Source organism: Maylandia zebra, linkage group LG14, assembly GCF_041146795.1.
Source record: "Maylandia zebra isolate NMK-2024a linkage group LG14, Mzebra_GT3a, whole genome shotgun sequence".
NCBI lineage: Eukaryota > Metazoa > Chordata > Actinopteri > Cichliformes > Cichlidae > Maylandia > Maylandia zebra.
The window spans coordinates 18497751-18522385 of NC_135180.1; the positions used below are offsets into that span (position 1 = coordinate 18497751).

General features: G+C 38.9%; 1 protein-coding gene across 3 annotated transcripts in view; it reads right to left on the reverse strand.

Moving 5' to 3' along the window:
- pdgfd (platelet derived growth factor d) overlaps window positions 1-24373 on the reverse strand; it is a 56627-nt gene extending 32254 nt beyond the window's left edge. The window contains exons 1-2 of one of the 3 annotated variants that reach the window (XM_076892396.1): window positions 23988-24373; window positions 23703-23836 (exon numbers count right to left, since the gene is read on the reverse strand). In XM_076892396.1, coding sequence (XP_076748511.1) covers window positions 23703-23820 — 118 coding nt within the window. In that variant the 5' untranslated portion in view covers window positions 23821-23836; window positions 23988-24373. Of the gene's footprint in view, window positions 1-23702 lie in introns of all 3 variants that reach the window. The other 2 variants (XM_004543873.4, XM_004543875.5) reach the window with 2 other exon arrangements.
- Between the last annotated feature and the right edge of the window lie 262 nt (window positions 24374-24635).

The window sequence follows — 24635 nt, forward strand, 5'->3', positions numbered from 1 at the left end:
TTTCCCTAGTAATAGATGCCTAATGTAAAGTCTTAAATTTAACATTTAATAATATTTCATGAATCGTGACCAGGTCAAACCTCTGGTGTATGTAGTTAAAAAAAAAACAACTATAATTAATCAGTATATTACATCTTTTTCTGATATTTTACATTTTCTTTACAATTATTACTGGCCTACATTAATTTGTGCCATTTTCTTTTATTCAAATTGATGCATGCCCTCTGCATTCATTGTCAAAGTGTGTGGTGTTGGGATATTTGTGTGGACTGATTGCACTATGAAGGAGGCAAAGACAAACGGCTCTTAGTCGAGGCAGATTGCCGCCCCTCCCAGAGCCTGGTTCTGCCGGAGGTTTCGTTCTGTTAAAAGGGAGTTTTTCCTTCCCACTGTCCCCAAAGTGCTTCCTCATGAAGGGGTCATATGATTGTTGGGTTTTACTCTATATCTATTATTGTAGGGTCTACCTTACAATATAAAGTGCCTTGAGGTGACTGTTGTTGAATTGAATTGAATTGACTGAGAGAAAAGACGGCAATCATTTGATATAACTTGTGAGATGATCAAGAATGAAAATATGTGTTTAATAGAAGGGTGTATGGGACTGCATAGTGTTAACCAGCCCACATGGAAATGCATGTGCCAAGGCAAATGTAGTGTGGACACTACATTTATTATCTCACACAAAACAGAGCTTCTGCCATATTTGTAAGCAATCAAGTCGTGGTTAGAAAGTATATCGACCAGCTTTAGATGTACTGCGTATTAAAAACCACCAAAGAATATGTGCATTAATATATATAAGAATATTTGCATTTAAAGTGCTTTAAAAGTTACCAAGGAGTTAAGAGGTTCGGTTCAGTCACTACAGAATTAAAAAACTAGAAATAGATGATCATAAAAAAGTCACACTTGCACAGCTTTTCCTAAGGGTAAAAGACCAAAAAATGTTTGTACCAAGCTGCAAACATGTCGGCTATTTTAAGTGTAGTGTCTTACTTTGTAATGACATAAAAATAAATTTATAATGCAGTAATGCCAGTATTGCAATACTGTTTTTACTGTTGTAACTATTGTTACGATGTCTGCAAAATGGGCAGATGGGAAAAATAACATGCCCTTTTTCCTTCACACTTGCTAATGCAAACTTCAGTGAAGGAGGAAAATAGAGGAGCATTCTACAACATTTGAGGAGTGGAGAAATTATTTTTATTTCTAAAAAAGGACGAGAACATGAAGTGCAAACTGTGCCCAGGTCAGACAGAGCAACCTGCTGCTGATATCACAACACTGACTCTTCTGAAGCGTCTACAAAGACAACACACTAATACAAAATTAGTAGTGAAGAATCTAGAGTGATATTAAAGATAAGTATGCTGACCCCATCACGCAGCCTGTGTGATCTTCAGCAGGTAACCAAGCAGCAGTGATGAGCAGACAGGCCCATAACCTCGTATTTCTACCCTGACCTGTATCTATAAAAGAATCACTGTGAAGTGCTCTTTGGGCTTCATAACTTACTTAAAGACTTAAAGAAAGATCCCGTTTGTCCTCATTATGATAAGGTTTGCTGATGAACTGATGTTCATGTTATTGGCCTAATATAGCTGAGTTTTCTTCTTTTTTTGTACTTTTTTTTATTGTTTCTGAAAAGGACTTTGTAAAGTTATATATATATATATATAAACTTTATTATTATTATCATTAACTGGTAACTAGTAATGTAAGAGTAATGTCCAATGTAGAGTCAACAATTACTTTGTCAAATGAGTAATTTAGTAATGTCATGCATCACTTAAAAACAAAAAAACTAAAGTAATACAATGTTGTAATATATTATTTTGAGTAACAGCCTCAACACATATGGGTACTGGTTCCCTTAAAGCAGGTTTCAAGCTGCAATTTTTACACCACATTGGCTTCATTTTTAAGGCCCACAGGTTAATGCTTATATTTAACATGAGCTACATCTACTTGCTGGAAAACAGGGGAAAATATCTTGAGATATACTCGCTTACGATGTAGTTACACGCTGCGGAAGACGACTAAACATCTCTTGCAACAACCTGTCATTCAACTGCTTCCCTGTGACTTTGCTCAAAACTATGTACAATACCTGCCAGATCATCATACTTTCATTTTGATTCTTTTCAGGTAAAAAGTGAGGCAAATACTTCGTCTGGACTATAAATGTGTGCAACACACTAACGTTTGACTTTTGAAACATTTGCTAAGAAAACTCTTAGTTGCTAGGCAACATTATCAGGCAGAACTTTGTATTTCAAAGCTTTTGGTGCCTGAGTCATATCAGTGTCAGGGCTGTAAATACATTGATTTACATGCATATTTAACTTTTCACATGCAAACATCACGCTCTCACTCTTTTTTTCAGATTCCTGCAGGTAAAACTACAGTGTGTATCAGATCCATCCATTTTTCTTGTCACTTGTGAAAATGCTTATCATGACCAAGCTTATCATGACCAAACCGACAGGGCACTTATCCTTATAACCCCCTGCCTGGGGGCAATTCCAAAACACTGTCGGGTGTTCGCCTCTCTCCATTCTCCACTCACAGCAGTAGTTACACCCACTGTGAGTGTCTGTGTGGGTGGATGTTTTCAGGGTGACAGCATGAGTATTTGAAACACAGCATAAGAAAGAGTTTGTGAGTTGTAGGGTGGATTTAGAAGTTTTTGTTTTTTTTTTCATTTCAGGGAATGTGCACGTGTGAATATGTGTGAGAAAGAGTTTCGTGGCCCTTTGAAGCTGAAACAAAGGCGTGTCCTGTGACACGGACAGATGAGGTTAGACAAACAGATGTGAACAAATTATTGTTAACTGAGCTAGAAAACTCTTTGTGGACATCCTTGCAGGGAAAGACGGTAGGGTGGGGAAGAGAAAGATATGGGATGCAAAACAATAAGAGAGATGGAGTAGAGATGAAAAAATCTGGAATGGGTGTGAGAAAAACTGGGAAACTCTGGGATGTTGAGAAAAACAAGAGTAAAAGAGGAAACGATGGTCAGGACAAAAAAGGAAAGATGGAGCAGTGGCCACGACTACTGTGCAGCGAAAACAACAAGAGAAGCCCCAAGATATCTCAACACATGAAAACTGTGTAAGTTACACAAAAGAGCATATCTGAGTTGGGCTCATAAATATGCAAAAAATTTATTATTATGTGTGCATATATATATGACTCTGTGTGTATGTTTGTGTAAGTGTTCCACTTGCTTTGTTGTGATGTGCACAGATTTGTGCAAATTCATCATTATCTTGTTTTTTTTCCCATCTATTTCAAAGGCATAAACAAAGACAAAACATCAATGCAAAGCCATGACTCGCAACGCATTTAAATTTCCTTTGGTACTGGAGCTTTTTAGCTGGCCCTCACATCTTCACCAGTGAGTTTCAATGATCCTTTTAGGCCTTTGATTAGCATTAGCATCCACTTAACTTTTCCAAGAGGCTCTCAGGCATCTATGACTCAACACCTGTTGATGAGGGCAAATTAGTCTAATGGATACAAAGAAAAGGGACAAACAGCTCTCAATGATTTGTGCCTGAGTGAGTGGAAATCAGGGATTAAGTCTGAGTTGAAAAGATAATATGTTAAAATGTCTTAATGATGTTTATTGATATGTATGATAAAGGATGTTAAGTATTATACACAAACCAAAAAAGTCATCATATAACCCAGTATTCTGTGGATGACACTTTTAAGGATAAAGTTTGGTGTTTTGGCATTAAGGGTACCCACCTGACGGAAACTCCAATCTAAAAGATCACTCTGTAAAGTTGCCTTAAAGAGAAGGGAGTCCTAAGCTGATTTTGTTTTTTGGGGGGTTTTTTGTTTTGTTTTCCAGGCTGAAGACCTTTTTATTTCTTCTTTAACACTAGAACCACCAACATGTCATTTTGACCCACTGGGATTTTAAAGTCATGTTAACATTGTTAAAAACCTTGTAACTCTGTTAAAATCAAATCCACCATCTCATAACTTTTACTAAATCAGACTTATTTACCAAATTCTGAATTTTGGGGTGTCTGGAAGAAAACAATTATGACAGATTTTACCTAGAATCACCGCGGACGTCATTTTGACCTGATAGAAATGAATCTAAAACCACTACTGCAGGATTTCCAAGCAATATGATCGTTGCTATAACATTAGTCAAAGCTAGGTGAATATGATTGATTAAAAAAATAAACAGGGGACTGTAGTTGTTTTTTATGCCTTCCGACAGGGTCAAACTGACTGCCCTCCAGTTCTAGTGTTAAAATAAAGCCCATCAACTGATATTACGTGACTTTTTTCTAAAATGGTCTTTTGTAAAACCACTGATAATGTTTTTGACTACATAGAAATCAATGTTAAATGCTGTGCTCAAGAAAAAATAAGAATTGTTTACACATTTGGATACGTGGAGAAATGGGTACATTGCTGGCTGTGCAGAGCAGCAGGGGAGCTATAGTTGAACTGAGCAGAGAGTCCAGGAAAACTGTGGAAAACTAATATGAACTAATAATAAAGGAAATCTGAAGCAGGGCAGCCTGACGGACATGTGTCAGGCCTGAGGAGCAGAACCGAGGAGGGCTGCAGACTAAAGCAGAGCAGAGGGAACAGTGGATGAGAGAGAGACCTCAGGTCTGGTGATCAGGAGATAGATGTGGATGATAAACCTCTTCTGTTCTGCTTTTACAAAAAAAAATTTCTTTTATATTTTGTTGTATCCAACTGTGAGATCAATTTTAAAATGTAGGCAGTGAGCTGTTCAACCTGTCTAACAGTGAACTTGTTGTTTTTTATGCCTTCTGCACAATTAATCAAATTTTAATCTCCATCGTGATTTTGGCTTCCCACAATAAAAGGAACATAACTGACTGATACTGAAAATGTGTGCTCCGCCAATTGAACACAAAGTCAATCAAGCGCTCCCTAAATCACCGTGCCGATCACATCTTCTCTGGGTAGCTTTAGGTTTCCTGGACTCGCCTGGCCAAGTCAAACTACATTAGGAGACAGACTTAAAGCAAAACTCTAACATCTGGCAAAGCAGAGGGCAAAAAAAAGTTTGTCCCTGAAAGTGGATCATCATCAGTTGTTTGGAAATACTTTGTGATGTTAACCAAAGCACTGCAAAGGCAACTTATTCAACCATCTAAAAAGCACACCATAAAAAGTATAATCAGTGAAGGACTAGAAAAACAATGCGGTGTTTGTTGCTAAGGTGAATCATCAAACATCAACTCACACATCCATAAATGTGAGTCTGTACAGCCCATTGGTGTATTCTTGTAGCTCACAAAGATGCAGTGAAATCACCAACACAATCACATACTGTTTGTTCAAAGATATGTGTCCACTAAACTCGGACAGTAACGATTGCTTCAGGAGAATGGCCAACATGCCCCTAATGCACTTTTTCTAAAGCAGCAGAAACCAGCGCTGTACACAAAATAAATGAAAAATGTGGAGGGATCTCACAGCTGTGGAGTGCTTTGCTACAGTGTTATTCACATCCATCAAGAATGAAAGACTTTATATTTTATTTCTACTAGATCAGGTCAGGTGACTAAACATGTTATTTCCCAGCAAAGATTTTTTAATTAACAGGAGTGGAGCACAATGTGAAGGTGAAAAGATTGCCCGTGGAATCGATTTTGAATGAGGTTTTTGTGTAATTCTTTTAAACACATCATCTAAAATTGATTTTAAACTCTTCTACAATAAATGAATTATTAGGATGTATAAGGTTTTGAGTTTTTTGTTGTACCCTTTGTTTATCAGTGGATTCTAAAATGCTTTCACCTTTACAATCTCTAAATAAAACACCCATTTCTGTACAAGAGTCAAAGCCAGCTGCTGGGCATGCTTATGTCTTTTGCGATGTCCAGGACATTACTGAGAAACTTTTATGACACATTGATGGCTTCTGCAATCATTTATGTAGTTGTCTGCTGGGGTGGCAGCACAGAGAGGAGGAGGAAATGACTTTGTAGACTGGTAAAGAGGGCCACCTCTGTCCTGGCCAGTCTCCTAAACTGAGGAGGTGGGTGAAAGGAGGATCTCAGCCAAGTTAATTTCCATTATGAACAACACCTCTCACCTGCTACATGAGACTGCAGTGGCCCTAAACAGCTCCGTGCAGCCAGCATGTAGTACCAAGCCCTATCATAGGTACTTCATTCCAGTCGGACGGTACAATACATGCTTGCTAAAATATACATGTTTCACTTCAACTGCACTTTATGCATATAAAAAATCTCTGTGTATGTAGGTTACTGCATGTATGAGTTTATCTGTGCACTGCTTTTCTTATTTATTTTTCTTATTTATTTTTCTAATATATCTCTAATTTGCTTTGTTGTACTGTGTGCTGCTGTAACATGTAGGAAATATTACTTATAATTAGAGCTGGGCGATATGAGATTTTTTCATATCACGATATGTTTTTTTCATTTCAGGCGATAACGATATCTATCACGATATAAGCCAAATAACTATATTTGTAAGATTTAAATGTGCCGTTGCTCACAAGTAAAATGTGAAATAATCAGCAGCTTGTTTTTAAATATTTATTTCCCATAATAAGTTCAACAGGGTAGATGTACTTAAGGAACATGAGACTTTTTCAGATAAATAAAGGCAAATATTGCAAACTACACAAAAGGCAGCCGCTAAAGCGTTTAAGTTTCAAAATAGAACAAACGAAACAGACTAAATTGTCAGTTCCACTTAGAAACAAAGTATTAATTCTAAAAATAAATCTTAGTTTGTTTTACAGAAGAACAGACAAAACTGACTAACTTTTGTCAATATCAAATAAACTGAGAACTAAAAGGAAATTCTCAATCTCTCCTTGTTGTATAGCTGAGCTTTTCAAACAGTGTTAACAGTTACTTTAGTCTGACAAAAGCCGAATGACGAATTAGCGCTTCCAGTCAGAGACTGAGGCTACGTCCACACGTACACGGGTATTTTTGAAAACTGAGATTTTCTGTTTTCGTTTTAAAAAAGAATCCCGTTCACACGTAAAGGCAGAAATGAAGGAAAACGCTGCTATGAACATGCCAAAGCAGCAGGTGGCGCTAGATTCCTAACCGTGCAGAAATGTTGGCCAATCAGAAGTCTAGAAGCCTCGGTGGGAAAAAGTAAACAAAGCTGCGGCATAGAAGCAGAACCGAGTCGTATGTGTGGAGGGACAGTAACTGTGTGTATATGTAAGCATTTAAACACTGCAGAGAGTAGAATTAACAGTAACAGTATTGTAGAAATTCATTTCACTGAAACAATAACGTGGCGCACAGTGTGACGCATGCACCAGTTTATTGTATTTCCAGACTTGCTTTCGGCACAATTTACAGTGCACGCTACTCTGTTTTTTGTCAGACTTGAAATAGCCGAAATACCTTCACACTACGGAACTTCTTTGGCTCTTCCGTTCGACAATCTCTCCGGCATTGGAACCATCATCTGTTTTCTCTTCGGTCACGCTCGGTTGATTTTTCTAGTCGGCACACTCATTTCCTCCATTACCCGCTGGCTGCTTCCCAAACAAACACACGTGCGGCTTGGCACTTGTGCTGTACGTAACAAGTCACGCGACGTGACGCTGCGGCTGTGATTGGTTCGGCTCTGCGCTACTGAATTTGGATTGGCTGACCTTTTTTTTTTAAATTTTTTTTTTAAGAGGACAAGAGCGGCGAGGTCTATCGCGATAGCTTAATTTCTCTATCGAGTAAAAGTTATATCGCGATACATATCGTTATCATTCTATCGCCCAGCTCTACTTATAATTAAAAGGTTCTCAGTCATCCAGGTCATCGTAGTGAACCAGTTTTTGTCTGGTAGACAAAAACTGGTTCACCCGAAAGACAAAACGCCTAAACACAAACTTAACAATGTGGTGTATGCTGTACAGTGCAGCGAGGAATGCCCAGACCTCTACATTGGAGAGACCAAACAGCCAATTCACAAGCGCATGGCACAACATAGAAGAGCCACCTCCACAGGACAAGACTCAGCAGTCCATCTGCATCTTAAGGATAAAGGACACTCTTTCGTGGATGCCAATGTTCACATTTTGGACAGAGAGGGCAGATGGTTTGAAAGAGGAGTGAAAGAAGCCATCTACGTCCACTGTGAGCGACCATCTTTGAACAGAGGCGGTGGTTTACGACACCAACTGTCTGCCATCTATAATCCAGTTTTGAGTTCCCTTCCCAGACGCCTTAATGCCCACTCACATCCTGGGCCATCTGACCTCAGGAATTCGCATGATAAGGTGGGGCCAGGTTTCACATTGAGCTCACCCGAAACCCTGGCTGATTGGGACCCACACCCAGTTTCACACCTTGGCTCATGTGATTAGGTAGGGGATCATCAGGGGTTCCTTTGTCCCTCTTTGGGGGGAAACTCCCACTGGATTTATATCTGGGACTCTCCACCATTTGACCTTAGAACTGAAGAAGCTTCTCGGATGAGAGGTGAAACGTCTTCAAGCAACTTAAAGAAGTCCAGACGCTTTTCTTTCCAAGCTCCTTAGACAATTTAAAAAAAACTAGATGAAAAAGAACTTAACTTCTTTCTTCAATACATGGCTTCTTTGTCATTGCTGCTACTATTGTACTTCTACTGTTAAGATGGGATTTTAATGTGTGAGTCATGGGACTGGCTTTGATTTGCTTTTGGGTCACTCTTACAAGTGGCTCTTTGTGAAAACTGCCTCATTGTTCAGTAGTGGAGAACAGCACCTTTAAGTTGTAAACAACTTGAATGAGTAGCATTAAATCAACAGTGAAAAATGTTATTTCCAGTCTTCATGCTCCTCCTGATTTGCACACAAACAATTTCCACGCTTTTTCAAACTAAAATCAAGACAAGCCAGTGTTTCGGGCGTTTAAAGACACATTACTTGTTTTTAAGTCCCTTAGAGAATCTTATTTTGACTGTGACAATCTCCCACATTACTTATGCATTACATAGAAGGATAATGTATTAATCTGAATTAAATACTCAAGCTGATTTACCGTGGGTTTTTAACATCCGTAAATCCAAACAGGATACAGCTTTAGTCTTGTTTCTATAGCACTAAGTTAACATCTCTACATTCTCTTCGCCTTCTGCCAGTCCACTTAGCATGCTCCCATCCTCTGCAGTGATGTGCTCCTGTTTAACACCTTGGCTAAGCTCGCTGAATAATGCAGTGGGGGGAACAACTCGCTGAATCAGCACTGAGGACAGGTCAGCGGAGACACTGTGGTTTAGCGGCTCTGGCAGCCTCGACACATGAATGCAGAGGCAGTCCGCATAAGCAGACGCGACATATTCACATAAACACAGAGATCGTATTAGGGAGATAGGGCTCAAATGCATAATCAATGCAGATTAAAGCATTTTTCATAGTCAACACATTCCAACCACTTCACCAATACATCTTGACATACTAACTACACATATTAGAGCCCAATTTATGTCAGTAACTTCAATTATATTTGCCTCCTTTATTAAATACAATTCAAATAAACACAAAAATGCAGCATTACTAAAGCCAAAAACATTTTTATAACTTTTACATTTACTTTACAAGAACGTAGAAGTGTAACAAGCTAACTAAACTAAAACTTGTGGGTATTTCCATCAGAAGGTTTTTTTCTCCGACATCTAAGCTGAATACAGATTGTGGCTTATGCATAACATGAATAAATCCTTTTCTGGCCACAGTGTTGTACATGCTGTGTGGTGCCATACACAAATACAGTGCGGCACCAAGTGAAGGATGGAGAGGGAATCACAGCATGGTGTCTGATATCTTTTCCCATCTTGCTAAATAAGGAAGACGAAGCAAAAATTTCCTTGTAATTATGTTAAAAGTAAGACTGACAGGAGGAAAGAACTAGAATGTTGGAAGGTTGACGACTGAGTGAGACACGAGAGGAATCTGTGCCTGCAAGCGGGAGAGAAAGTGAGAGGAGAAAGCAGGTAGGTGAGGAGAGTCAGCTCAAGTTGTAACAACAGATTTTAAGGAGGTTCTGAGGGAGGGGTGGGACAGGGAGAAGGGAAGGATGAGGGATGAGAGGGGCTCGTCCCGACGTGGCCTCTAACTCCTTGATGCAGAGCATTTACTAAGCCCTCATAAGCAATACCGTCCCCATTGATACAGAGTTTTATTTGCCATTTTCATTATATTCCATTATACTCACTTTGTTTGATGAGGTACCTTTACAAGTAACATTGTGAACTGTTGGTTACTGTTTCTTGAAGGCAAATAGAAGGTAAACAGCTCAAAACTGATTCTTAAGATAAAATCCGTCATACAAATACAAATGGTAAATATTAGGACTGACATCTGGTTTTTATAGACCTCTTAAGCTGTCTGCCTGCATGGATTTGTATGTCCTGTGACTCTACATTTATCACAAGTCTGTGCATCTCTGCATTAAGAGTTAATGTGATAATGCGTGAGCTTGTGAGAATATAAAAGTGTGTGTTTGTAAGGCTTGTTAGAGAAGCAGTTGGCTCCTGCTGACAGCTACTGCAGTCTGAACAGCAGGGCTGACGAGGACAATCAATTAGCCCTGATTTGCCCACATACATACACACACAGTGATAATTGCATACCGATGCGCACTGATCTAAACACACCTTATACAGTATTGTATTATAAACAACATTATATACAACATGATCAACATCTAATGAATTTTATTTGCAAAAAAAGCATTTTTATCTTGAAATTTCGTCACCGTTCCAAAAAACACTAACTTTTCTACTGTATGAAAGAAGAAATGAGGAGACATAGTGCTGGGCTGTGGCACTATCTGCCCGTGTGTGTCTGTGCGTGTATGTGTGTTTGTTATGCCCCAGCTGGAGTAGCGCAAGTTTATTAAAAATCAGACTCGATCCCTCTAGGGGCGGCTTGGATGCTGTTTGCTCGATGTATGCTTGTGTGTGTGTTTGCTCTGAGCGCTGTGTGTGATCCTGAGCAGATGCTGATGTTTTGACAGCCATCCTGCTCTCAGTCTGTCCGCCTCACGTCAGCTGTGTGTGTCTGCAAATGTGCATTCGTGTTTGTTGTAGAAAGCATGCGTGCAAGCACAAGCCGTACGTGTGTGCACGTGTGTGTGTGGTCTTAGTGCAGGTTTAAACAGTGGTCTCACTGTCAGTGAGTATCTGACCTTCTATCTACCACTGGGATCACTTATCCTTCTGCAGGCTCCACAGTAGCACACGGCACCATCCTCCTGTCATTTCTTTCTTAGTTTCTCCTTCTTTCCTTTTCTTTTTCAACTTAATCTTTCTGCCACTCTCTCTCATTTTCCCTCTTTGATAGCCCTCTAACAATGCCATTTCCCTTTACTCCAATCCACGTCCCCTATCCCCATTTCTCTGCACTAATAAGTCCCTGCTTCTCCCCCTCAACACTTGCGGCTCCCTTCTCTTCGTTCTCTGCTGCTCAGATACCAATATTCATAGAGTTAATGATGAAATGAAAACAGAGGAGGAAAAGCTAATGAAGAAGAGGGAAGACAGGGGTAGAGGTAGGAGACAGTGTGAGGAATGCTGAGATACACAAACTGAGAATCAGACAGAGAGTGAATATGGGGCAGAAACGCTGACAGTAGGGGAAGGAAGGATAAAAGTGTTTGACAGAGGAGGAAAAAAGGAATCTTTTTCATTTGTGTCAGCGCGCCATTGTCAGAGTAACAAAGACATAGCTCTCACAGTGCACTGGAGGATTTGTCAAACACACTTTCCCTTTCGCACACTCAAACACACATATATATAAAAAGCACGAAACATAAATACACAGGGTGTTTATCTCTTTCCTTCAGCAGGGACGAATCTCCTGGGGTGAGAGCAGCTCCTGCTCTCATCTTTCTGCAGTGTCACTTCTGACATTTGTCATGTTCTCCCCCTCATTCAAGTTTCAGCAGGCATTGAAAACATCTGAAAGACTTTATACCTTTGTGTAGTTTGAGAAAATAATCTAACCACCATTTACCTACCTTTCACCCTCAAACGTGATCCATAAGCAACCCTTCACACACGATTAATGACTGGAATGCTAAATTCTGCATCATTTTTGCACAGCACCCTGTATGAGTTCTCACTGTACACGATGCTTGAAGTAAATTCTTTTTGCTGCCCACTGTTTTTTTTTGTTTTTTTTGGCCAACTGTATTGTAAAGATTTGTATGAACACAAGTCTGAAAAAAGATAACTTGGTAAGTTGACACAGATTGGTTTAAGAATACAGGATATGTTGAGTTGATTATTGGTCTCAAGGCACTGAGCTCATTAAACCACTGAAGGATGCTTCAGGGTCAGCACAGCAGATATTGAGGAGTGATGGGAATAATTTTTCCCCAAGGATAACCCAGCCCTTAAGAGAAATAGGTGGATAAATGGTAGCAAATAGGCTTTGCAAAGCTTTAGGATAGTAACACATTATTTTTGTACTGTTGCCACCACAGTGGGTTTTATATCAAACAACCAAGATGTGACTGAAATGCAGATTTTCAGCTTTAATTTACTGGGTTTATCAAAAAGGTATTGCATTAGCTGTTTAGTAATTGCAGCCATTTATATACACAGACTTTTCCGGTTCTGAGAAGTAATTGGCCAACTGACCGACAAGTAGTTGGACTGCCAAGTGAGTCCTGCTCTTTCACTATTTCGTCACAACCTAAGAAGATAGAAGATCTGGAGTTCATTCCAAATGTTGAACTTGTAGTTGGTAGCTTTGTTTTCTGCTGAAATTCTAAATTTGAGGTCCAGTGGTAAAATTAGTCCTTTATTAGGCCTAAAAAACAAAATAAACCTATCAGATGAAAAAAAGAAAAAGAAATAGTGTACTGCCCAGCTGAATATAAATACAGCAAATTGCAAACCACTGGTTACACTCAACAACAAGAAGGTCACAAACTCTTTCCATGAAACCAAGATAAAGTTACGAGAACAGAAAAGTATTATGAAGAGAAAGAAACAGCTCCTGATTCAAAACCACAAAACGTTAGCAAGCTACTTGACAACCATCCTATCATTTCAGTGTGTGTGTGTGTGTGTCAAATATGTTAACATTTTTAAAGTCTGTCACCACCATGTTAGTATTATAAACTATTTTCAATAAATAAATATATTGCATGTGAATGTTGTGCAATTCTACTGATATTGGTATTGACTATTACATTTCTGCTACTGTGACATCTCTAATGGATAGTATGCAATACAGTACAATTTATGCACTTCATGAAACCATTCTACATAACTCACCATTGTATGGCTGTCTTCACTTTCTTAGTTATAGTACAATAGCTGTAGTCTTTGATTTGGAAATAACTCAGGAAAGATCAAAAACAATTATGTTTTAATTCTTAATCCCATGTATAAAATGACTCATTAAGCAATAAGCAATTTGACCCAACCGTGAGCAGTTTTTAAGACGCAAGTTAACCATTTATGCATTCATGCTAAAAACGTACACCTTATATTACCTAAAATACAATAATTAAACCCTACAGAGCCATAAGGGGAGAGGTCTGTGATGGCAAGGTCAAATTTTGCTTCAAAGCAGCTCAGCAGGAAATCATTTTCACTCGGTTTCAGTTCTTGTTGTGCCAAACTGAGGATGTTGTCATCTTTTGGTTTTATGCATCTATGATCTGCAGCGTGATATAGATCAGCAGCTTTCCAACTCAAGTCCAAATGACTGCCAAATAGCTGCACAACAGACTTTTAATTGCACCCTCCATCCCCTCAGAGAGCATGTTTCAAAGTACCACCTTGCACCAAGGGACATCGATGTAATTAACACACCTGCTGCAAGTACAACTACAGTGGCGTTGTTAATTAGAGTTCATTTGTTTGTGTAAATAGGAAGCAGAAGCTGTTCTGACAGGTCGTGGAAGTCAGGCGCCTTAAGCAGGCATTTTATGTTTTTATTTATTCATTTTACTGCATTTAATACTTTGTTCCACGTGTTACTTAATTACTCTGTAAGCTTTGAACATGTAAACTTCACTTTTCCACATGTTATAGACAACATTTGAGCTGAAATGCTGTTTTACAGGTGAGTAGCTTTAGGGAAAATGAAGGGATGTAAATCTAGATCAATAAATAAAACTTTTAGAGCCCAGTAGGTATTATTGGACTCATACCTACACAGATGCAGTCCTCCTCTCTTGTATCTTTAACACACTCATACAAACAGATGAGAAGTTTTCTCATGCATGAACTGTTGACTCACATTAGCTTTGTTTGTGAAGGACTGGAGCAGACTAAATGCCATGAGAGAAGCTCACCATCCAACTAATCTACTACCTTCAAAGTACACACTTCCATTTCTTCACACTATGTTTTCTCCCTATTAATATTCCTCATTCTTATTCATCTGCGTTTCTCTGAGGTTGAGGGGGTGCTGTGAATCTTTGTTCAGAGACTCCCTCCCTCCTCTCTCTCCAAATTTTTGTCTCCTCCTATCCTCTTCTTATCCCTCAATCTCTTGTTTATCTCACATTCACTGCTTATTCAGCACAACCCTCTCCCACTCATACTTCTCCTTTTTGATGCCATGCACTCTATATCACTCTTTTCACACCTCTACAGTCTCTCTCCATATCAATCACTCGGTTTCTGTTGTCTGAAGTTATCCCTCTTACTTTCACAAGCTCTCTCTTTCGTCTGCTTGTCAGCTGTTTTTGTAACACACTGGCAGAATGCAGCATCTCTCGCCACCCTTTTTTGAGCCTTTCCTCTTTGTTTTACCCCAGTCAACCTCTTACCTTCTATATAGTTATACATTTCTACTTGTTTAGCTTCCCGTCTTCCTTGTTTAGCTACCTTCACTTTATCTTATTCAACCTTCATTATCTTCTCTGTCTTTTATTTGAATCTGTTCTTTTGTTTCACCCACTAGTCCAACTGCTTTCTGTTTCTGTGCACCTCCACCTCCTTGCTCTTTCCCTCCTCTGTTATTTGCACCCTGCTATTTGGCAGTCCGATGGCTCAGCTGCCAAGACTGACACTCTACAAGGACTAAACATCTGTCTCCCTTTCTCTCTACCTCGCTCTCTAATTCTCCTCTACTGAGTCCCCAACTCAGCTCATTTTCAAAAGTGCATTGCTGGCTTGTAAATTCAGTTATTACAGCTAAGGAAGACAATGCACATCAACAGAGATAAATGATTCTGCACAACTCATAACAAGCTTGCATTAACAAGTGCCATAGTTGCCAGTTATGGGAACCCTAAGTAATCAAAGTCTATACACAGTATAGACTAGAAAGTATTACAAAATATTCTACCAATACTTTTGAATTATCCCACTTTTGGCATGATCGCACATTAGAGTTTATGTTTTCAGCTCACTTTGGCTGGAGGAACATTAAATATGTCAACTGTTTTCATACATATATCACCTCTTATGGGGGATAAGATAAGGAAAACATCAGAATATAAATATTCAAATGGAAGTGTTGTTACTCAAAATAGCAATCTATTACACATTAATCGTTACTTTCGTAATAGTAATACGGTATATTTTCTGGATTTTTAATTTGTTACACTACTCGTTACATTATATTATGATTACTCCATAAAATTACTTGAAATGCATTGACACATAATTTTGTGGTTCGTTTTTTTTCTTTCCGCCCCACACCTTTGTAAGCACCTTTTAAAGCAAGTAATAACATAGTTGTAACTGTCATTTAATTACTGGATTTAGTAAAGTAATGCATTGTAATGTGTTACAGCCAACACTGCCATATGACAATAATTTAAATTATGTATATTCATTATTTTGGTAATTCCCATGCATCTAGCACTCTCACTTAAACCATCCAGAGCATTTTTTAGTAGTAAGAACACAACTGATCTTCTTTTGTGTGCAACCTTCGAGAAAATGTCTGCAACTGTGTACAGGGATTCCCCAAACACTGTAATATGTTCATGTGCAAGAAAGATAAAGATAAATGATCACATCAGAAAAATAAAGCTAAAATGAAAATGTTTAAGCTTGGCATTGGTACAAATACAAACAAGCTATTTCACTCGACTGAATTAGATTATAAACATGCTCCTAAAACTGTAACATTTACTGCAAAACTTTCCTCATCACCACTTTTTTGTCATCGCGTTTTTCTAAATTGTTACAGTATAATCACATTTCTGCAAGACGATGCGGTCACGGTTAATTTTTTTTTAAATCATGAATTTACAGTTCTTGGGTTCTCACATTGCTGTGGTTAATGGAGCGTATTAGATCCTGTCATTGCTTCTTTTCTTTCTTTCTGTAAACTCCTGTAAACTTTGGATAATATTGGGGAATTCATTGTTCTTATTTAGACATTAGTATTTTAGAGAAGGGGTGAAAGGATTTTTTTTTTTTTGTTGCATCATGCAAGTTTTAATCAAATACTGAGATATCAGGTAATCTGCTGGTGTTTGGCACTGTTCTTGATCTTGACCCCCCTCCCTCGTCAGAAATAGCTTATCTTTCCCTCCTCTATCAGTTCTGCTTACCTTCATCTTCTCTGTCCATTTGGCTTGCAATTGGTTTCACTATATATCTTTGGAAGCTGACGAGGCAGAAAAGTAGAAGGACAGGTCTTTTAACTTGGCATATCTCTCTCTACACACCTTTTCCCCGTTCTCCTCCTCTGTGCCCTCTAAGCTTCCTTTAAAACTACCACTTCTCTCCCACTGCCCTTGCTTCCTCCTCCTAAAATATGAGCACCATATCATACGTGACTCTACACCTAGACCCACTCAATTTTCAAGCCATCATTTCACCCTTTGCCTCTTTCTCTCCCTTACTCTCTCTCTCTCGCCACACAAACAGCACACACTCCTCTCCCACTACACTGTCCAAGTGGTCACCGCCCTATTTTCTTTTCTGTGCAGGGGAGGAAAAGACCGTCTGCCAAACATTTAGAGGTGGGGTAACTTTGGCTCATGCAAAGTGTGTGGCAAAGCATGCGTGTGTGTGTATGTGCGTGATGAAAAGTGTTTATTGGGGGATTCCCTTGAAAGGGAGATCCTGTAATTGTGTTTGATTCAGCCTGGGTGGGCGGGTGGGGAGTAGCTTCATGTTGGGTGTCCGAAATGTGACTCATGAATTCCAAATAACCTCAGTCATAATCCTCCCTGCTGTCACCCCTGTGTTTAATATAGTCCCAGAAAAACATTTGGAACCCATTTACATCCTGTCATTATTCAGTTTCGCCAGGCTTGTGTGATATCACAAGTCGGTGTGACATTGTGATGTAACACACAAAACAGAATCACTGAATTTTGGTTCCATCACTATCCTGATGAAGCATATGTCTAAATTCAACAAGGGAAATCTTTCACATCTCTATCTTCATCTTCACCACCACCAGCATCTAGACTCCTATCCTACTTCCTATCCTATTCCTGATCTGAGTCTAATTGCCAAATAGCTTTTTTAGACATGATTTTGATTTGAGAAGATATTAATGTAAAGTTCCACAATAGCTAGTAAATGAACACTAGAGAGGATATATTTTCACAAGTGATGCTTAAGAAGGTCAAGTATGTACAAACTTTGCATCTCAACTTTTAAGCCAACACGAGTAAAAAGAAGCCGAAAGTGGTCTAGGAAATGGAAAATGGAATACACAGTTCCATAAGAATGTGAACATTTGGAAAAGCTCCAAGACATCTACCAACGGATACAGAGGTGAAATTGTTTAGTCAAACATGAATCTCTACTTTGAACTGTTCTTCACAGGGTTTCCACGAGTGTATTACAAGTCCAGCGGTGCACCAATCCACAAGACTGTTTTGATGGGAGTGTGATTGTGCCTCTGTGTGTCTGTGCTGTGTGTCCCTGGCCACACTGAGCACTCATACACACTGAGGGCCCGCAGGACATCACAGTTATTGATAATGCAAACAGGTGAGGACATTATCTGTACCAATATCTAAATGAATTGCTGTGGAGCTTGTGGCTTTTTGCTTTTTTCTCATAATCTATGCCCTTTTTTCAGTATACAAAGGTAAATAAAGGTCTATCAAGTGCATCCATAGTGTCTGATAGAATACATTTGACTAAATGTGTTATCCTTGTGCAGGTGTCTCTGTTTTGTCTTAGTATGCCTGTCTGTGACACTGTTTGTCACATTGTATTTGCCAACAGAGCCAACGGGGTGAAATAGCTTTTGATTAAAAACAGCTGAAACAGATGGGTGAAGGCTGAGAGATAGAGACAGACATGAGAAAGAGAGAGATTGAAAGAGGAGGATCTGCAGAGATGAAGTGATATGTAGCGAGGCGCAGACTGATAAGACGGCACTGAGAGGACGGCAAAGATAAGAATTATTGGAAGAAAGAGAAGGATTCAGAAGGATATGCCACGACTCTTCATAAAAAAAAAATATTGTGCTCAATACAAGATGCGTAATTTTTAATCTCTGTCCGCCAAAGTGACCCGTTGCACTCCATGACTAAATGATGGTTTTATGACAAAAACAGAGAAACCTGTATGTCTAACCTGTTGCTAGTAGAGAGCTGGTTATCACTGCAATTATGGTTACTCTCTATTTTTCATACTCCAAGTATAATAACTCTGTATGTGGTGCATGTTAGCGTTCGTGCTAATGGCTCAAACATAGTTGTGCTTTGGCCCTACACAGAGCCTACGCACAACTTTGCAAATCATCCACATGTTACAACTGTTTAGTGTCACCAGGGGGCAGTGTTACAAACAACCAATCTGTGGGCAAGTCACACTTCTGTTGTTGTTAGTCTTTCAATTGGCTGCATGTATAACATACAAAGAGCTAAAGTGACTGTTAAAAACAAGGAAAAGTGTCCTCTGCCTGTGCTTTTCAGGCCCTTTTTGTCTCCTTTGAGGATTACATGCAAGCAAAAGGGACAAGAGTGTACAAATGCAGTATAATACAAGCCCCCTGAATATGTAATATGCTATCATATTAAGCTTCAAAGTGTAACTTTAATCCTGAAGCAAACAGTTAAAAAGAAGATATCAGTGCTCTTATATCGCTAGAGAATTTCACTTTACCGCATTCTCTCAAAGTCACATATTGTCTGCCTTAGACTTCAGTATGCTAAGTAGCTAAACACACCATGGTACATTTAGATTAGCCCAGCTGCACTAATAAATGTAATATTACAAGGAGAAATCTTAATATAATATATATGGAGTAAATAACTTAAAATTACCATTTTGACATTTTCATTACAGCTGACGTCAGCAGTTTTATTTTACGCGGAAAATAAATTTTAGGCTATGATATGAGGAGTCTCACAAGGATTGTTGATGGTGTATTAAAAAGATTAATATTTCACCAAATGTCCCTCTCATTTTTTCTGTTTTTCCACATATACACAACATATCTACACACACACACACACACCATGTACACATGATTTAGACGACCTGCTGAAGTTAAAATCAACCATCTCTAAGGTTTACAGAGAAACATCTGAAAAAGAAAGAATATCCAGTGAGCAGCGGTTCTCTAGGAGTAAACACCATGTTGATGTCTGAGGAGAAAAACCCGGCTGCTTTGAACTCATAGGAAGGCAACAGTTACTTAGATAGCCACTCATTGGAATCAATATATGCAGAAGAGCATAAGGACTACAGCCGATAAACTACAGCAACTTAAGACCACAGAGGGTGCCACTCCTGTCAGCTACAACTGGAAAATGAGGCTCCAATTTGCATGGGCTCACTAAATAATGGGATAATAAGATATTGAAAAAATTATGAATCTCAATTCAGACGACGGGTTCAGCAATTGACATAAACAACATGAAAGCATGAATCCATCCTGCCTTCAATCAATGGTGTAACGGTGTGGAGGATATTTTCTTGGCACGCTTAGGGGACTTTGCTCAGTACCAGCTGAGTAACACCGTACCTGGGTACTGCTGCTGACCCTGTCCATCCATTTATGACCACAGTGTATCTATTCTGCAGGTTAACGCACCATATGAATCAGCCTAAATGATCTCAAATTGGTTTCTTGAATGTGACAATAAGTTCACTGTACTCAAACAACCTCCACAGTCACTAGATCTCAATCCAATAGAGCACCTTTGGCATGTGGTGGAACAGGAGGAGATCATCATGGATCTGCAGGCAACAAATCGTGTGATGCTGTCACGTCAACATTGACTAAAATCTCTGACGGATGCTTCCAATACATTGTTGAATCTATGCCATTCTATCATGTGCAATTCTATGTGATGTCGGATGGGCTTTGCATCCATCTGCTGCATTCTCAATACCTAAGGATATCATTTCTCTGAGATGAATACTGAGAGGCGAAGTATTCATCAGAGACTGGCGCCACCAGGCCCTCTGACCACCAGTAGGGAACGGGTGAAGTGTCTTGCCCAAGGACACAACGACCGAGACTGTCCAAGCCGGGGCTCGAACTGGCAACCTTCCGATTACAAGACAAACGGCCAACTCTTGAGCCACGATCGCCCCTAGTTAAGTTATACCTCTGTTAAAAACCAGAGCAGAGCAGTCACCTTTACCATCAGTTGCTCAACATTTCGCTGTATTATTAGTCCTGCATATTAACAAGTTGTTGTAAATTGTTATTATAATAATAAATATCTTGAGCAATAGTAGAGCGGTTCACAGAATATAAGCAGTATGGGAAATAGTTGAACATCTGTGATATTTTATGATGTTTTCGATGGTAGTAGCCGAGTCTGTGTATATGTTTGTGCTTGTGTATTAGTTTTTATTGTATTTGGGTCATCTGGTCTTTTCAGTGGAGATGACAAATTCCTCTGAGCAGAAAGGCCAAATAGTGTTTATTTTGTTGTATGTGTTTACATGTGTATTTTTGTGTTTCCTTCTCTACAAAACATACGCCGTCTCCCTGGCTACCCCCCCCCATCTCCACACCACCCAAACCCCTTTAAAGCACACGTAGACTCACTTCAATAGCAGGCAAAAAGAATGAGAAAAATGCTGAACAAACACGGGAGGAAAATAAAACAAAACCTTGGCGGGAATTCCTTGAAATGAGCTAAGACATTCTGTCAGAACATTTACACACAAATACGCACATATGAGCACATTCGCAATGGTTAATGGATGAAAGAAAGCTGTGGAGGCCCTATCAGCTTTAGGTTGGAAACAACTCTAATCAGCTACAGTCAATCAAATAACAGAACTAAGCTCTCATATTCCACATAAGCTGGTTGTTTTGGCAAAAACTAGACACAAACACACAAGTAAAGATAACTTAGTAGCAGTGTATTATTTTAAGACTCTGCAATGGATTAAAGAGCTGTTGAATCTAAACATCTTGCAATCAGGCTGACTGGACAGCAGCTTCGGTTCCACGTGACTCGACTTCACTTTGATCATATCGGTCTGATTTGGTATTATTAGAAAATATGGATGGTTTGACAACTGTGTCAAGAGGCTCTCTTATCGAATGGCTGACCTCATCTCATTGAGTGTGAGTGTGTAAAAAAAGTTAGACTGATAAGACGCTGTTGTTTTAGTGACTAAGGAGTTTGGATTACAATACATGGGAAACAATGAGACTCTAGTATAACAGCTATTTTTTAAATGTTAGAGTAAAACAAGTTTGTGGGAGAAAAAAACAATTTACCAATTTATGAATAATCTCGCATGCATGTGTTGTATGTGTTGACTTGTGGGACTGATTTTTAAGCTTCAAACTTTTTATCCTGACTTTGTTCATTTAATAGTTGTAACAATACAAAGCTGTTGCAAAAAGTATATAGGGACCTCTAAAGCAGCGCTGGATTTGCTTCATTAACCCATTTTAAAGCAGATATAAGTGAGAAAAATCTTTTATTGTAAACATGATATGCTGGTATCATAATTTCTGTGTTTGAAACTTGAGGTATTGCAGCAAACCTCCCTGGACAAGGATTAAAGCTGAAAAGTTCCCCAAGACCATTCAATGGTTAGCTATGTTATTGTCAAAAAATTTCAAGAAGGACAAGAGCATAAATAACAGTATAATGTACAATGATGTCTGGAGTTCGACTGATGTAGGAACTTTAAGACTGATACTGTTACCAGTCGTTTGTGACTTAAAAATCCAATGTAATGGATGATGTTGTTTTTCTTTTCAACAGATGAAAAGGATTTCCGTAACAGTTTGTATGTGAATTTATTCATATGTTCTTACAGAGATAATATGACAGTGCATTTTAAAAATAATCTTGTTTTAATGTCACCACAAGGCTCTACTTAACTCATATCAGCTCGTTCTTGTGTTTGTGGTGTTTCAACAAATATGCTGACGCTGATAGTACGTTTGGAGGGTGTTCCTCCTGTTTCTTTATTTTTTTTAATTTTCATTTATCAGCTGTTATAAATGCTTGTTAGAAAATAACTGTAAATATATTATTAGAGGTCATGAAGGTCAAAGACTATTATTAAATACTGTGTCTGGAATACTAAAAGAGTAGAACAACTGTGTTTACAATTGCAGTCTGAGACAGACTTCAGTAACATAAAACTTGAAAACAATAGCAACAATAGCAACCACCAAGGGAGATTTTCTACAGAGCTGTAAAAAGAAAAACAAAAGTTGGAACACGTATTAAAAACACAGATTTTAACAGTATTGTGAAAACTTACTCCAGTGTTAACGCTGCCTTCTTCTGATCTTTGCAGCTAATACCGTTTCTTTTCCTGTTCTGTGAGGGAACAAACACTTTTCATCCTGCTGCTATTTTGAACCTCGCCCAAAAAGATCTGATGCAGCTGCTGTCTTTTTAAAGCACCAACTTTTAATCTGCACCATTTCTTCCATCACTTTTCTATTCCGTCTGCTTGTCCTCATAATGCTGCTACAGCTCTGCAATGGCTATTGTGATGTTTGCCGTAAATACATGCATTTATCTAACGGGGTACAATGAAACGTCCTTCGGGTGGATGTTACACTGTTGGATTCAAATGATAAAACTCAAATACTGACCGTTTTGTTGACAGGTTTGGTTGAGATGATTCATAAAATTGGAAATGATGAAAAAAGCTAACAACAACAACAACAACAACAACAACAACAATAATAATAAACTAAAGATAGTTTAAGACGTGTCTAATAGGGTTTTATTGTGTCAGACTTTCATTCATGGCTGAGCTCCCCATGCAACCTTGTGTTTTCTACACTCACACAGGAGAGAGTTTAGTCAAACAGGCCTCAGGGGCAGCTATCCAGGTCAGAACCTAATACAGAGGTATTTTCATGCTTTCCAGCCAAAAGCAACGCTGCAGCTGTTTGGGTGTGCGCGCGTGGTACTCAGCGCTACTTCACCACGACTTTGCCCTCAGGCACGAGCGCAAAGTAAGCATGGCACACATCCAGAAATTTATACAGCCACGAGACTCTGAGAATCTGAAGACCTTATCTTAAATTATGTAGAGATGCATGATAATTATGCTACAAAAGGTGTTTAACACCCAGTGGGACAAAGTGATGCCCGTTCTTTATTTCATTTTCAAAAATTTCAATTGTTATTCAACGGAATTTATGCGCTTCCTGTTTCTCCATCGCTCATTTTTAGATCACTTAACTTTCACCACCAAGTCAGTCGTTTGCACACAAATCCACGTACACACTGTGCACCACAAAACATGTTATTACAGCTACATCGATATTAAAGCTAAAGAAAGTTTAAAAAAGGTGATCTCACCGTCTCTTCTGTTGTTGCCCCTCATCACTTTGGTCGTAGAGACCTGAGCCCTCACGACTCCTGTTAAAGTTCCCAAAATTAGAACCGTCCACATGTGGAAAAACACTGGTCCTCTCATGTTGCTGAGAATGATGCTAGGTTAAAAAAACGACAGCGGTAAAAATGAGTAAATGTCCTCTTCGTCTTCTAGTGGCTTAAGCGAAAAATGATGTACTTCAAAAGTTATCTAAAGCTTTCCATTAACGTTTGCAATAACTGCGAGCTTTGAGTAGCTCTCTCCTTTACCCGTAAATTGGAATCACTTGTTGATTCCAACGCTTGAAGTCTGACGCACTCTATGCCCCGTCTTGTTCCAAAGTGCCAAAAAATATGGAAGTCTTTGCTTTCTTTAAAAAGTTATGCGCGCACAGGCGTACCAAGTGCAAAACTCTGAAATAGCTCAGCGCAGGTGGAGGGTAATATAGCCACGCTCACGGTCAGACTGGAGACTGTAGGCGCCGGACGTCTTATCTCTGTGGAACAACTAAAAAAAAATCTATTCTGCCACTGAGAAATATCCCGCATAGTTTTCCAGTTTCTAATGCATCTGCACTTTTAAAGTTGGGGCGTCAAACTTTGCCAAATGAGTGGCGCGTGCGCACCGTGTGTGAGCGTCCAGCTTGCTGTGGGTGTGCGGGTGAGATGCTTGGGTTTAAAGTTATACAGGATAATTCAAAAAAAAAAAAAGAAAAAGAAAAAGAAAGAAAGAAAGAAAACCTTTCAAAAGAAACATCGATAAAATGTATGTAAAGTTTTCTTCGTATCTATTCTTTCTATTGATCCATCTTTTGCTTTCTGATTATTGTAATTAAGTACCTGATTGTTAAAACACACTTTGGAAAATGGAATGAGGAAATGAGCAAACGCAAATTTTTTCTTTAATTTTTATTTTTT